Genomic DNA, 16,497 nt, shown 5'->3' on the forward strand with positions numbered 1-16,497 from the left:
AGAAAGCAAACCAGTTGCTCATTCCTCCTTGTCAGTTCCAGAGCAAGTGTGATATAGGGCAGCCATTCATGTGGGAGCTGCTTATAAGTGTAATGGTTGGATAGAGCTATAGATTCACAGCATATTAGCAGCAGTATTGGTGAGAAGAGTGTAAATTTACAGGCAGATATTAGCAGCAGTATTGGTGAGAAGAGTGTAAATTTACAGGCAGAGTGACATGCTTTTTAAAGAACCTTTTTAATAAATAAAAATGCAGCTCATTGTTTGCCATTAATAGTTCTGTTTCACAGCTCCTTCTCACAAGATACCAGTATATAAATTGATTGATTAAAAAAAAGAAAAAAAAGAAATGCCCCTCTTTGCACCCAACATATCATCTCAGCACTAGTTGTTAAGTAGTTATGCAGAGTATTCGAAGTAGTAGTACAAGAAAAAAAAAAAAAGGAAAAAAGACAAAGCATGTTAAAAGTCTCATTAGAAATAACTTACTGCTACGCATTGCAATAATTCTAAAATATGTGCTTATTGCATCAAGCATGAAACAAGAAAATAGACAGGCTTACCATGACATCTGCTCCGGGCGCTTCCGTGTTTGCAACAATCAAATTCTGCTGTGCTGCATCATCAACATAACCCAGATTGCCCTTGCCTGCTCCAGCTCCACACAGGCATGCCAACAAAAGACCTGTGGACCAAAAAAAAAAAGTGAGCTCCCTAATCACCAGCACCTGCTATATTTTATCTTAATACAATGTATTGGGTTTATGGAAAACCTGTCATGCAAGAAACACCTATATGCCATTGCTGACTTTATTGTAAAAATGCTAGTTGCCCGACTGTCATGCTGAGTATCTAGCTTTAGTACTGTGACCCAGGGCAAGTATGCAGGTCAGTGATGAACTGATGTAGGTTAGAACACGGAGACAGAACCTGTCTGAGCTATCCCACTAAGAAGCTGTGAAGGCTCACCCAATCATATGCAACTGAGGCTTTCCCTGCTCCAAACCTGCACATATACATGCCTCTTGCATACTACATTCAGTGGCAAGACGCCACTGCCTTTGACTAGTTATCTGGTTTTACAGTTTCTCCGCAGGATAGCCAAGACTCATGTCCAAACCTGCCTGAGCCAATCCCTAATGCAGATCAGGAGTTCTAACATCACTTTGTGTTCTCAGTTTTTGGTTCAACACAAAAACACAAAAACAGGAGATCAGCACTGCAGCCAAGCAACAAGAAGTTTTTGAAAGCAGTATGCAATGATAGAGTATTTCTCTTATGACTAGTGTCCTGAACTTTTATGATTAGGCCCTGAAATATCTTAAAGGGTTGTTAATTTGCTTTTTACCTTAGAATAATACCCGGAGACTTCAAACAGTTCATGAAGTTGCTTGGGATAATTTCCCTAGTCACGCATGGAAGCCATGGAGACTTAAGGGGGGCAGATGCTGAGATGTTTACACCTGTCAACATCACCAATATCTTACTGTATATTAGCAGAAGATGTGCAGTACAATATCACAGCGTCCTGACCCCATGCCTATAAATTGTAATCCAAATCTTATACAGTTCAGTTTTTGTATAATGTTCAGCATCACCATTATGATCAACAGGTGAATAATGGGAAAAGTAATGATTACATATGAAATATTCAAATCAATAAATGGAATACATCCAGGTTTATATCAAATTGAATATATATATATATATATATATATATATATATATATATATATATATATCAGGGATATGCACTTAGCAGACCTTCAGCTGTTGCAAAACTACAAGTCCCATCATGCCTTTGCCTCTGGGTGTCATGCTTGTGGCTGTCAGAGTCTTGCTATGCCTCATGAGACTTGTAGTTCTGCAACAGCTGGAGGTCCGCTAATTGCATAAGCCTCATATATAGGCTGAATAGGAGAACCACAAATGTCATATCATATCTAACTGTATGATCATTATGTAAACATGTGTCGCTCGTAGAGAGTAAACAGTTCACACCGACTTTCTATTCCCAAATTATTTAAAGCAGTTGAATAATAAACCAGCCTGATGAGCTGTTATGAATTCAGAACAGGAGCCCAAATTTAGCTGGAGCAACTAGTGCAAAGATAAAACAGCATGTTCACCCCCTGTACCTAGCATTTCTGGATATTTGGAGATTTTTTTTCCTTGCTTCCTAAAAATGGACAATCACGCTAAGAACTGTTCTAGTTTTGGATAGAGTTGGGAAGGATTAGAACTCTGGTCAATCTTTTACAGTTATTTTGGACTATTAGAAAGATTTGCCCTCACATCCTGTACTGCCAACAGTTGCCCCAGACAGGAAGTGAATGAAAAATGTGCAAAACAAACAAGGACAAAACTAAAATCTGTCAGGAGTTCTAGCCTTTCCCTACTCAATTGAAGAAAATCAATTTTGTTTCATTGTTACTGTTGGAAAATGCATCAAAGGCAAGCGACTTGGACAGGGATGCATTTTTAGCTTTTAGAAAATAAATTAATTGTTCATCACTGGATCGTGGGTGCAGCCCTTACTCCTTTTATTCATTGGTTTCTTGGGAATGGGGATGGGGATGAGCTTGGCACCGGGATCAGCAGCAGAGGTTGAAAGAAGCAAGCAAACTTGGCTTACAGCAGTGTTCATTTTCTTTCAGTCCTGCTGAGAACATTTTACCAAACAGAGATTGGACATTAGTGTAAATCTCTCCCATCTATAAAAAACAGATAGGGGTTTTAGCCTTTCCCTACTCATCCAAAACTAGGAAAAAAAGTTTTGGCTTGACAAACTTTAGCATACTAAACTTGAACACAATAGGTCAATGGAGGATCGACAGGGATAATAGGCAAAGATGGCTATAAATGGCTCAATAATAAGCCATGCTTGTTATGATACAAGGGGATTTTCTAGCCATGGGTATGGAACCTGGTCCTTCTTTCTCTGGGTAAGGGAAAATACAAAGCACACAGTGCTACAGTGACTACACATCACAGCATGCCCCAGCTGGTGGACAGTCTATGCTCATTTCCTAGTACACGTTAAAACAAAAATGTACCTATAAAGCTGACATGAGCAATCTAAAATTCCAAAAAGGGATGACAATCACCAGAAGATGATTTAGTGGTCATTCTCATGTAACACATTTTAAATATGGCTTGATGGACAGCATACAGAATACTAGTTCTTTGGTAAAACCCTATGTTTTTCGTAATAGGAGATACATTAGAAAAGGAATAAAAACATACTTACAGAGAAGTAAAGCAAGCAATAGCGCTGACAGAACCATTATAAGAATAGCTAGCCCTCCAAGCGCAGTAGATGAGCTAGTACGTGGTGAAACGCAGTTCTGACCATCAGGACAGTTACACACTGAAATCCCCACATTCTGGATTGTGGCACGACCCAAATGATCAATTATCTTTACCGGCACAACATATGTTCCAACATCATTACCAGCATTTTCAACTCTAACAGTGTTATCTGTAGTAGAACAAGACACAGAACGAGAAAAATGAATACACAAAATAAAAAAAAAAACATTTTCAATGGCTATTCAGTTAGGAAAAATTATCTAGAGAGTGCTCATCAGTGACCCAAGCAAAATGATTTTCAATACAGTTAAACATGTCTGTGAAGTCATGTCACAAGCACAGTTTAAATAGGTACCATGTTTTAGTATGTGTATCATAACCAAGTAAAATGCCAATTTAACACAGGGGCATGCAGCCAACCAGTATTTTTGCTTTCACTTCATTGGATGAATTGAAGTAAACATAAATTCACCATAATACCAAGCTAGGTGAGCATTCACTTTGCATTGTGAACAGCCTATACCATTTTAGTAAATCAACCCCGATAATTCATGTGAATTTATGGTGAAGGACCAACTGAGCTCTCCCCTACTTTGTCAAATGTGCTGGCATTTGCCCTTTCGGTCTACTGCAGATCAGTTATACCGACAGGGAGAAAAGGTGCCTAAATCTTTAAGCAATATAGTAATAATAAAAAAAATATATATATATATATATGTTAAAGCCCTCCTTCAGACACTGCAGCTACCTCATTTTGTATGATATGTCTCATCTGTCTCTCATTAACCTGGCTGTGCTTAGCTTGGTGCTATCTCCAGATTTAAAAAATAAGTAACGACACTAGAAACACGATAAAGCAATCTAGACAGTTGACATATTCCTATCCCTTGACCCATGATGTCCAATTCAAAGATGGAAACATGGGAGCAAGGAAGTTTAGGATTTGGGGGAGAGGCAGATGTGCAGTAATGGGAAGCAGATCACCAGCAATTAGGTCCGCAGGAGTCTCCATTCATCCAATACAGGTTTTACTTACAGTACACATTCAAATTATTCACATACCATTTTCTTGGGTAATGCGCCACTGATTCTGCACCCTTGTGTCTACGCTGCTATCGAGTTGAATTCTGTATGGAAATTTGACGACACTTCCATCCTTGTCAACTACTTCAAAACGGTCAGATGTTCTACCATTTGTACAAATACTGCCACTGATTCTAGAAAACTGCGGTCCATGTTCATCAAGATCCGTAAGGTTTATCACTAAAGTGCAGGTGCCAGTCTTTCCAGCTGTTTAATAAAAGCGGGAGAAAGCTTTATATAATTTATATATACACATACAGTAAAACACACACACACCTCAACATCTCATTGAAAAAAATCAGTTTCTGTTGGAAAAATAACTGTTTAAAATACAAACAAACAGAAAAATGCTGCTTTCAAATTCAAAATTAAAATGCATATTTATAAAACATAAGGCCCCTTTCACATGAGCCAACTATGTTCGCTCAGTTTCTGCAGAGCGGACACAGACAGCTCAGCACTATTCTATGGGAGGCCAGGAGTAAACAGACGCCGCAGTTCTTTTACACCCAATTACCCTGTGATTCGCCTAGACAGAGGACAATGGATTTCCTTCCTTTTTTCCATATTGAACCAGAGATAGGCCGGTGTAAAAAGGGACACAAGTCCGTTTACACCCGCCAGTTCATTAAGGTGAATAGACCATCTGACCAGGTCCACCTGAAAAACTTAGACATCTTATCAGATCCTTCTTGTAAAAAAGGGCTTTAATCTTTCAGGCGTGAGTGTTTTAAAGGACAATGAATGATTCGCCACCAGTGCACATTTGGTGTAAGCCATTTTCACTTCTCCATAAATATGCCCCATGTCACAGTTCCTACCGTGCCATGCAGGCGGCCAGGCCTGGTCGAGCCCCAAGTGGCTCTGGGTGGTATTGAACCCAGGACCTCTCTGTTGCTGTTTCGGTTCTTTGCCTCTGAGTCACTATTTTGCCTGCTTTCCATCTAAGCCTGGTTCTGAATGATGTGCTGATCGCCCTTCTCTGGATCTCCTTGCATTCTGCACCTGTCTCTCCTAGTTCAGCTGAGGCAGGTTACCCAATCAATTAGGGTATAAAACACTGCCTCACTCTGAGGGATTTGTCAGTTCATTGTTCTGTCCTGTCATCGCCAAAGGTTCCTGTGTTCTGTTTCAGCTACAGCTACAAGACTGACTCCGGCTTCTGACCCTGGCTATGTTGATAGTTTATTCTGAATACTGGAATCCCTGACCACGGCTTTACTTTGACTATCCTTTGGCATTTCCCTATCAAGCCCCCGGGCACAGACTCACAGCTCAGGTAGCGTCTTACCTTGTTACAGTGGGCTGTGTGTACTTGCAAGGGTGAGCATACAACTCTGCATTATGGACTCCAACCAAGGTAAGCCCTTACACCCCAAGTGTTAGGTGTATAGTTTTTTTAGTTTCTTTTAGTCAAGGTAAGTGTTAAAACAAAGGTTTTGCCCAGTAAATGAATATAAACTCTGGGCAGCAAATGAAAAAAAAAAAAGAAGATCCCGGTACTTTCTCTTTTTTTGGGCGCCAGCAAACAGCTTTCCTGTAAGAGTGATTCCAGTGGCTCTACACCCACCTTAAGCTAAAGCTCAGAAGAGGACCCCTTCTGCTGCTATTCCTGGGCTCCCTTGTTCCACTTGGGTGCCTTGGTCAGATCAGCTGCCCACAGAAGAGATGAACATTAGTTTCCCCATCTCCCCTGTGAAGAATGAAGTCCGAAGCGACAAGATTTTGTCACTTCCTATTTCAGTCACAATCTTTATTTGATCCGATGCTTTGAAGGGGAGTTATAAAGGATCTAATAGACCCCTGATGTCTTAAAAAGTACCTGCCACTCCTTGCTTGCAAGCAAATGCAAATGAGCATGCAAGTCTGGCATGCTTATGTAAACAGTGATTGCACTACACATGTCAGGTATTATCATGAACGTTGGAGGCAGAGTAATACTTCTAGCACCATAGCTCAAATTTAACGCTAAACTGAAAAACCTGTAAAGACTTATAAATCATCACCTGTGGACAATTATAGGAACTGGAGTTTGCTACAATTTCACAGGCGTGTGCAATTTAAAATATTGACATGTTTGATATCCATTTACAACATCTTGTATAATTTACCAAAAAATTTGATATTAGGTTTTTGTGCATTAAAATTCATTTAGGCGTATTTTTTTCTGGAGACCATTACATGCTATGACTGATGTTTGCTTTGAAACACCTTAAAATACACTCTTTGTCAAATGTTGGTTCTATTTTCTCCCTGGTGCTGGCATAGCTGAGTATCAAGCACACCTTCACGCAGACATGAATTGCAGAAGAGAGGGGGTGTTCCATATCAGCTCTATTACTGAGTTCTTCTTACTGTCTGTAACTCCGGCACTTATTAAACTGCACAGTCATATTTAAACACAACTCTTGTTATAGAAAGGAAGAGGAAGGACTACAAAAAAGAGGTTAGTACAATTTTGGTCTGCCTGCATGTCTACAGTATTTCTGGAACTTCAGTTGGACTGTAAAAAGAGGATGCTTTAGAGCAGGGGTCCTCAAACTACGGCCCGCGGGCCGGATCCGGTCCGCCAGTGTGATTTACCCGGCCCGCGGACTGCCCCTTTAATATCGCAGCAATCCCCCTCCCCTCTGCTACCTTTTTATTACACAAGATGAGAAACACGACAGGTACAGACAAAGGGTGGGTCTTTTGAGTTAAGCAGCGGGGCGGTTTCAGCAATTAAACACTTGCCTTTCACTAGCAAAGTTCCACCCTTTGTCCAGACCTGCCATGCTTCGCGTCTTGTGTGATTGAGGTAACAGAGAGGCGGAGTGCTGGGATGTTATATAAGGGGCGGATGTCTAAACTGATTACATGTGCAGCATCATGGCAGTTGTAGATTAAACAAAGGCCGAAATGACGGCTTCCTTGGCTGAAAACAATAGGAGAGTTTACTTACTTTAAGTCGCTCTATATGGAGCTCACATAGGGCCAGGGACTCTCTCTGGCTGCATGTGACAGCATTGGGTGTTGGGAGCACAAAAGAAAAGAGTACGTTTCTGGGCAGGTGGCATTAAAGTGCTGTACTTTATTTTGCTTATGTAGAGTAAAGCAATGTAAAGATTTGCTTTTACAGTCAATTGTTAGTGTTGTAACCACAGCACCCGATTGAAACTCACTCTGCACCATTTAGGCCAGGACATGAATTGTGATTGGCCACTCTGGGTCATGTCATGAAGTATAGACTTTTTTCATGACCGAGGCCTTTAATACAATGTACTGACAGTTTATAAAATGAAGAAAAAAAAAACACATGCCCACTTCACATGCAACGCAACAATGGAAAGCCTTACATGTATCAGTTGCCAAAAAGGTTACGTTATACTTGTGATTTGGAACATCTTTGGATTCATAGTCCATAAGTTGGGCAGTAGTAATTCGACCATTATCAGCCACACTGACCCAACTTAGTGGATCTGACAACTTCTGGTACCTGTGGGGAAGATTAAGATAGGTTAGTCCATTAAAAATCAAACACAGTTCCTTGCACCTATCATGGGCAGCTCACTTAACTAGTTAATTAGCCGCTATGATTAAGCACTAATTTATAGTGCGAAACACGTTAGCTGTTTTACTCCCGTGTTGTGTGCTGTGACTTGTAGTGCATTTTTCCTTTTTTAAATAAAGACAACCATCAAGGTTTTTTGGAGTGCGGCTGTCCATGTTTTCTTTTTCCATTTGTCAGCTCACATAACTGTTGCCCTTCCATGCTACTTTCTTTCACTCCTCCCTACCAGGAGCAAATAAAGAAAGCTATGTTTAATCTCCAAGACCAAATTTAGATCTACATACTGCTCAGGGCTTTCTAACATTCCATGATTGAACAGAAAAATAAAAATAAAAAACTCCAACAGGCTGGTTGTAATGAAATTGATGAACATATCAACTACAGTACAACCAGCCTGCCCATAGATGGATTGAATTTCTGCCGGTTTCGCAATTTTGGTGCTTCTGTGGCCTGCTTTATTACTGGGCATTTCACATCCAGCGACCAATTTAGCTAGTGTATGAAGCCATTGATTCCTCGTTGAGATTAGTGTCTGCCTTCATGTTGTAAAGTGCTGCACAAGCTGTTGGTGCTATATAAATACTTTATAATAATAATAATAATTTAAATTCACATACCGTATGCCAGTAGAAGTTTTAGTTTCAGGATCAATTGCTGTATATTCTGTAACTAGCGTACCAACTGTCTGATTTTCTTGAACAAATACTTCTTTAATTTTTGGCTGACATTCAGGACCTTCATCGACGTCTTTAACAGTGACTGTGACAGGAACAGTAACAATACCGCTGCTTTTTGTCCCAGATGGTGTTATTAGGCTTACTTCATTAGCGACTGCAACTTGTAGTAGAAAGCTTTTGTCTTCTTCATAGTTTATTCCCTAAAAAACGCATATATACAAATTTATATTTTAAATAACATTTACGTTTGGCTTCAGTTTCTAGGTGACATATGGTTGGAAAAAAAAGCTGGTCTTTAAGATAAACCACACAGATTGAAAATATTCAGTCAGTTGCACTAGGTTTTTAACATATTAATGCCTCAAGGTGGAAAATCTTAAAGTCTGGACACAGTTTTGCAATTTAGGCATGTGTAAGTAAAAAGTGTCCTGTCACAACTGCTTAGTATATCCAGGTAAATTATACCTTGTGATTTTCAGAGTATGGATATCTGTCATTTTCATTCTCTGATACCATACAGTATGTGAACATTTGTTGTTTTGCACCCATAGCAGGGTCAAGAAACGGTAGTACGCTTTTTATTTTTAAAGCCTATCTTCAGGTTTACTTTAAAGCTGGTCCAAATAGACCATTTCTAGCACCTCATGGGAATCCAATCATGGGATGTCTTGTATGCATTCATGAAAAAAATATACAAAGCTTTTTGTGAATGGCTGAGCAGCACTCTGCCTGGCGCAATTTTGTTCCAAGAATGGGGTAGAAATCCCTCTACTAGAACTACCAGAACAAAGCAATGTAAACTGTATGTAGGCAAACGACACAAGAGCAGCGCTCTCAACAAAAGAGACTCCCGACAAATCTGAAGTGGAGTCTTTCCGCTGGGTGCACAGGCTTAAAGGATCTCCATCTGTTGTAACAAGAATTCATAAGAAATGGTAGCCGGCAATTCCAGAATCCAGAAAAATGTATAATCTTGCTGTGATCAAGGCTTTCGGCTGAAACATGCAAGCTGTTTTTATCCACCTATATTTAGCAATAAAGATTATTTATTTTACTGGATTCTGAAGTTGCCGGCTACCTTTTCTTCTGATTACTTGTATACTGTATGTAGCCGATTTCTTCTCTGGCTTTATTTCTGCTAATGTTGGGAAGAATTTCCCTCACATCTGCTGCCTGTGACACCTGTATAAAAAAAAAAGGCAAGTGTAGAGGTCACCAGGACAAAGATATCCTGATAGCACAAAAAGAAAATAAAAATTGATGTCTTTATATGCACCCTTGTGATGATTTTCCATCACTTCCTGTCCTGACAAAAAAATAAATTGTTAATAATTCTTCCTTGAAAAGAAGAAAATGTTGGCTGGCGTTGGGCTTTATCGGCAACATGAATCTAGAAAGTACAGTGAAACCTCGGATTGCAAGTAACGCAGTTAACAAACGTTTCGCAATACAAGCATTTTTTTTTTTAAATCCTGACTCGGTTTGCGAGTGTTGTCTCGCAAATTGAGCAGGATTCAAGCCACAGCGGTGTGCAGTACCACATTTGGCCAGGGGTGGAGGGGGGCGGAGCTGATCGGAAATACTCTGAAAAACTCAGTTCCCAAGCCTTTCAGAGGTTTTCCAAGTTCAGCCAAGCCACATGCGGTATTGCATGCCATAGAAGTCAATGCGGAACAATTTTTTTTCGTTTACATTGACTTTTATGGGGAAACTCGCTTTAATATGCTTTGGATTACGAGCATTCTCCCGGAACAGATTATGCTCGTAATCCAAGGTTCCACTGTTTCAAAATGCTGTTAAACTACCTCTCAAGTGACCGATTTCCTTTAGGAACGACAAATCCAAAGCTAGCATGTAGAAGAAAAAAAAATGGATAACCACATGTTTTTCCTGCACTTACCTTTACAACCGAAAGCAGTCCTTCATTTGTCATTGGATCAGTAGTTATATTGAAAAAGCGCTTCTCGTTTCCTTGTGTGATTGTATACACAGCTTTCCAGTTTGAAGTATTGCGCAAGTCATTGTCTGTTACAGGAATTCTCAGTATGACCATTCCATATTCATTTTCATTCACTTCAGTCTGATACTAAAAAAAAAAATGGAAGAAAAATTCATTACACTCAGATAACTATAAAGATTTAATTGCTCTTTAAGGCAAGGTCATACAAAGAAACCTCTAGCCCGCAAAAAAAACAAAAAAAACACACAATGTCTGCTAGCATTGATTCTTGCATGGAAGCATAATGCATTTGCATCTAATCAAATAAATACTGACCAGTACAATTGTTAATACGTTTAAAGGATTGAATGCAAACTTACGGATTGCTGTGAGAAGATTGGTGCAAAATCATTCATATCAGTGACCGTTATAGACATGGTGCCAGTGGAAGACAAATAACCTATGCTGCCACCCATATCACGCACTTCAAGTATAAGAGTGTAGTGGTCCAATGTCTGCAAAGATAAGCACATGCTAAAGTTTACAGGAATGTCAAAATGAATAAAACAGTGCTTGAATAAAATATGTGTTCATTTGTGTCTGTTCGTTAATTGCCACTGTAACCCTTAACACGGAGCTTGAGTAAAAAAAATGTAAAACATTTTGTACATGACCGCGCCCTAAATATGAACTCCAGGCATATACAGGAATGTAAATGAATACAATTATATAGTCATTACATTTTAAAATGGAGCTAGTTTAGGTACTTGAATTTGTCTTGATATAAGCCTCCTGCACCCCCCCCCCCCTACACAGCAAAACTCATACTGGGAGGGTCAGCGCAGAATTAAAAATTTGGCAAGAAACACTGTTATTTTATTATAGTTTGTAAAAGATGATGCAGGGAGTTAGAGTAGGGAGCCCATATTCACATACATGGCTTATGGTGATGGAAAGCCCTGTAATGGCCTGTAATGGAGGTAGGACTAGGTCGAGCATGTCTCTTGTCCAGTAACGACAACTCAGCTTTTCAAAGCCCTCCCCCTCAGGGTGTACAAAGTGGATTGGAACAGTCAGTCAAGAATCTGATCTACCCAAAATGTATTGGGGTTAGATCAGATTCTTTATTGACAGCTGCACTTTTTCTTTCCTTGCCTGTCATTGTGCTCAAGCTTGTACAGAGCACCGATGTGAACCTTGTGTCTTGCTCTGTAATATGAGTTGGAGGTTCAAGTGCCGTTCTGGCTTACTGGCCGCTGATAAGTCTTAACTGAAATTACAGCATTTGAGCTCTGTATGCCGTCCTGTGCATAGCACAGAGACACCCAAAGAAGCAGTTAAAGCAGTTGTCAGTCAAGGAACTAATCCAACCACCAATAGGACAGATCAGATCCTTGGCTGACAGTTCTAATTCACTTGTACTGCCTGGGGAAGGGCCTAAAAAAAAGCTGAGGTGATGTCAAATGACATGTGACCAGCTCCAGCTTTGCCCTGCCTCCAACCCAGGCTGCACTGCAGGATAAAGGGGAAAAAAATCATGTGACCGTCATATTACAAGAGGAAAAAAAGGTACTTAAAGGGGAGTTCCACTCAAAAGTGGAGCTTACGCTTATCTGTCTCCTCCCCCCCCTCTGGTGCCACATTTGGCACCTTTCAGTGGGGAGGGAGAAGGTATTTGTTTTTGATGGGGTTCCCTTAACATTTAACATAAATGGTGGCGGTTGCACCCGGCAGCCTATCTGAAGATCGGCTGGGGTGCCAACATTGCAGGCTCCCTGGACAGGTAAGTGTTCATATATTAAAAGTCAGCAGCTGCAGTATTTGTAGCTGCTGATTTTAATTTTTTTGTGGGCAGGCTGGACCTCCTCTTTAATAATTAAAGAATGCTCATTGTAAATCAGTGGGTGATAGTGTGCACTATCATGTAGAGGTGGACACTCTATTAAGGTTTAGAAACATTTTAAACCAAAACTAAGATTTGGGCTCTTTATATTCCTGTAAATAGGCATAATCAGCCTTAGTAGTGTAAAATGCAATGATTTTGCGCAAAGCATGTTAATTTGGAGTACCATAAACCTGGCTTCTCCGTGAAATGAAGAATCCAAATTTCCTAGTATAGTCTGGGATACATTCCTATTGGAGTTGTAGAAGCCTATAGGCCAAAGATAGAAGATTTAGTAGGCCTGCTGGAATAAGTCTGAATTTTGGTCGAACCTATCTGCCCTTAAAATATGGAAAAAACAAAACAAAAAAACAAACAAACACATTACCTCTCTATCAAGGCTGTTTGATAATGTAGTGACTATGCCATATTCTGCATTCACAGCAAAAAGGAGTGGTGATGGAGGAATTTGTCTAAGAAGATAGTATCTTAGCAGGGTGTGTCGAGTTTGTGGCTCATCTCTGTCTGAGGCATTTACTCTTCCCACAATAGTACCTTCAAATAAGAAACAATCACAATACATGAAGATTAATCAAATTGGAAAAATACACACAACAGCTCAGATGAAAACTAGACTTCATAAAACCTGCACACAAACACACACCCCAACAGCACTAAACTAAAGCAGAAGTGGACAAGTTACTGTAGAGTTCAGGATGTAGGATTAGGCACCATTAAAGGAGGGAAAGTTTCCCCAGCGAGAAAAGGCAAGTGCCACCAATTTACATTTTGGGTTCCTGGAATTTGTTTTTACAGGGTCAAAGATGAGAGCGGAAATGCTACCCACATTAAAGTATACTTCTACTGACAGAGAAATTCAAGGTGCCAATGTGGCCTCTTTTTCTAAAAACCTAGTTTCCTAGCAGTCATGCTACACCAAAGATTCAAAACTTTCTAAGCCACAGACATGGAAGTATTAAGCAAATCATAGTACAGCATTTACCTTCTACACACTTCTGGGTCAGTGACTCAAAGCAGAGCCAGGCAACTAGCATTTTCTGAAGGATTACAGGAATGGCAGCCTTCATATTTACATACTGTATATTTAACCTAACCCTTAGTTTTACCTCTAAAATTGTGCATTTGCTCTCAATCTGCTTTCACACTTAACCCAACAATATAAAAATAAAAATGTAAAAAGTAAAAGATAGAAAAATCATAATCACCCTAGACTTTTCTTGTCAAATGTGTTTATCGTGTTTCAACAATTAGTATACATAAGTAAATTTGTTGGCAGCATAAGATAAGGGCACATGAGTAGTAATAATTTTTGACTTCTAGTTCCAATAATAATTAAAGATAGTTTAACTAAAACGGTTCTAGCATAGATCTAGTTATTCAAAAGATTACTACTTATGTTGTATATGAAAGGTAAAAATCTGACTAAACCAAGTTAATATAAGATGACCTCAGGTAAGGTCAAGACTTTTCTTTACCAACACTGAACGTGATTACTGCCCCACTAAAGTAACCCTTTAATAGAGGGTTTAAGTTTAGGGATAGACTATCCAGGCATTCTCATTTACTTGCAATCTTAATGCAAAATATTGCTTTTAGTTTGTTTAGTCAATAGAGTCTAATCTCGTGCCATTAAGATTTAAAAGCAGTTGTGAGTCTTTAGATGTGGGTGCAACTGAGCACATTTGAGTACACATAGAGCCTCATGTATGACAATATGTCAAAAAAGGAAGTAGGACTTGCCCACAATAGACAAAATTTTTCTCTTATACATATTAAAAATATGATGGCTTCTGAAAGTTGCTTACCAGCTTTACTGTGCTCCAACACTTCAGCACAAAACACGGCTTCAGTAAACACTGGGGCATTATCATTGTCATCTTCTATGTTGACTGGTAGTGTCAGAGGAGACTCCGGTGAATATCCATCTACTGTCGTTGCATAAACTGTTAGCTGAATGCAAGATAAAAATAGGAGTTGTTATAATGCCTTACAAAAGAGGGATACCTTTGAAAGATAAGCACACATTTATACAAGTCACTAGAGAAGAAACAGTTAAAGCCAACACAGTTAAAAAAAAAAAAAAGAAGAGTGATGGTGAAGGGGGTAGGGGTTTGAAACCTCAATCAGGGTTTTATTGTCCCTGCTAGGAATAGTCACCCTCTATTTGTCCCGATGGCCATTGTTACTGACGCTGAGTTGCCACCATAACAAGTGTTCCTATAACAAGTGTCCCCATTTTTCCTCTGTTCTTGTGACAACTGTCACAAAGATTATATGTCTTGTTTTGGAGAGATTGCCCTTTCTGTTGTGTCTACAGTACAGGAAGTGAAGTCTTCCAGCACAACACTGGAATCACCTCCCTGTTCAGAGGACTGGTCTAAACCACAACTTAGTCAGGGGACTGGTTTTCTTAAAAAGGAGAGATCAAACAGGATAATCGCCCCACAATCCCAGTCAGGTTTTTGTTTTTCTCTGTAACCCCCTTGAAGAGATTTGTCCTTGTGACAAGAAATAGGGGAGGGGGAGGCCAGCTGTAGGATGACACTAGGCCAGGAACTAAAAATAAATAAATAATTTAAAGTCATCTAAAGTTCTGACTTTTCCCTAGTCTAATAAAAATGTTTCCACTGAGGAGATTTCCCAACACATTATGCTATGGCATGCATGTGTGTGTAGTTTGGGTGGGGCAATTCCTCAATAAGGATAACGAGGGGCAATATAACCCTTTCAAAAGGTAAACCCTCCTTGTTCTATCTAAAATACAATAACAAACTGTATTGGGTGGAAGTTGAGCTTTAACATAGCAAAAAAAAAAAAAAAAAAAAAGCACAAAATTCAATAAAACAGAATGCAGACAAAAGTTGCCAGTATGTGTTGATAAACGTATTCTGTAAAACTAAGGAAAAAAGGAAAACTGCATACCGGAAAAGAAGGGTATTCTTCCCGATCCACTAGGCCATTGATGTACAAGTCTCCAGTTTTTGGATTCATCTGAAACAAACCTATTGGTGGCTGATCCACTCCTGGTCCCGAAATAGTGTAAATAATATCATATAGCACCTGAGTGTCAGACTGGACCTGTGGGGAAAAATACATATAATATAAAAGGTCTAATTTTGTATTCTATTATAATTATACAGGAAAAAAAGTTGCTGCATGCATCATCATCCTCCTGTTGGATCCTTCCTCTTACCCCAGAGATTCAACTTTATGTAAAGTTCTTACTCGAGAAGTGAATCTGCAAGTATGTTTCAAACAAGAAGATCTACTCCCTAAATGTGGTAGTGCATTACACCATATGGTCAGAGTTTTTGGACATCAGACCATCCACCCTATGTGGCCAAAATTAGGATACCCTTCTATATTTATGGGTTTTCCAAGAAACAGTGTGGTAAAGCTACAGCATACAAGTACATTTTGGACTGAGAGCTTCCAACTTGTGACAACATTCCAGGGAAGACCTTTTTTCAATTCTAGCATGACTGTGCCCCATGGGTAAAAAGACAGGTTCATAACAACATTACCGGTATGTGTTGATGCACTTGTATGGCCAGCAGAAAGTCCTGACCTGATCTCAATCTTACTCAACACCTTTCAGATGAACCGGAATGCAAATTATGAGCCATGTAGTTTCCTCCAGTATCTCCAACGTGATCTTTTTACTTAAATGACCACAAATACGTTTCAAAACCTTGTGGAAAGTCAGATTACAATAGGGACAGTCCTGGTTGCAAAGGCAAGAAATGAGCCTAGGATGTTCAACAAGCTTATATTTGATATGCTGATCAGGTGTGCACAATATTTTTGGCTATGTGTGTATTTTCCTGGGAAAATATTTTTTTATCATTTGATAAAATTCTGAGCATTTTCCACTGAAATTATGCTGACAAATTATGATAAGATTCACAAAATGTGAAAAGCAGCAAGAATCAAATTAGCAGCAATATGATATCATCGCTCACAGAATATTCTCACCATTGACAGTAAAAAATAAACCCATACATCACAAGCCAGAAGCCTTCTGAGACAGCCT

General features: G+C 39.4%; 1 protein-coding gene across 1 annotated transcript in view; it reads right to left on the reverse strand.

Annotated features, from left to right (window-relative positions):
• The window catches only part of LOC120940944 (desmocollin-2-like), a 39,308-nt gene that overhangs the window by 4,846 nt on the left and 17,965 nt on the right, over nucleotides 1-16,497 (reverse strand). Inside the window, exons 5-14 of the mRNA XM_040354104.1 lie at nucleotides 15,387-15,542; nucleotides 14,270-14,414; nucleotides 12,832-12,998; nucleotides 10,942-11,076; nucleotides 10,523-10,708; nucleotides 8,563-8,822; nucleotides 7,731-7,870; nucleotides 4,375-4,602; nucleotides 3,251-3,481; nucleotides 564-685 (exon numbers count right to left, since the gene is read on the reverse strand). Of these exons, the coding sequence (XP_040210038.1) occupies nucleotides 564-685; nucleotides 3,251-3,481; nucleotides 4,375-4,602; nucleotides 7,731-7,870; nucleotides 8,563-8,822; nucleotides 10,523-10,708; nucleotides 10,942-11,076; nucleotides 12,832-12,998; nucleotides 14,270-14,414; nucleotides 15,387-15,542 (1,770 nt within the window). The remainder of the gene's footprint in view (nucleotides 1-563; nucleotides 686-3,250; nucleotides 3,482-4,374; nucleotides 4,603-7,730; nucleotides 7,871-8,562; nucleotides 8,823-10,522; nucleotides 10,709-10,941; nucleotides 11,077-12,831; nucleotides 12,999-14,269; nucleotides 14,415-15,386; nucleotides 15,543-16,497) is intronic.

This window comes from Rana temporaria, chromosome 5, assembly GCF_905171775.1.
Source record: "Rana temporaria chromosome 5, aRanTem1.1, whole genome shotgun sequence".
Taxonomy (NCBI): Eukaryota; Metazoa; Chordata; class Amphibia; order Anura; family Ranidae; genus Rana; species Rana temporaria.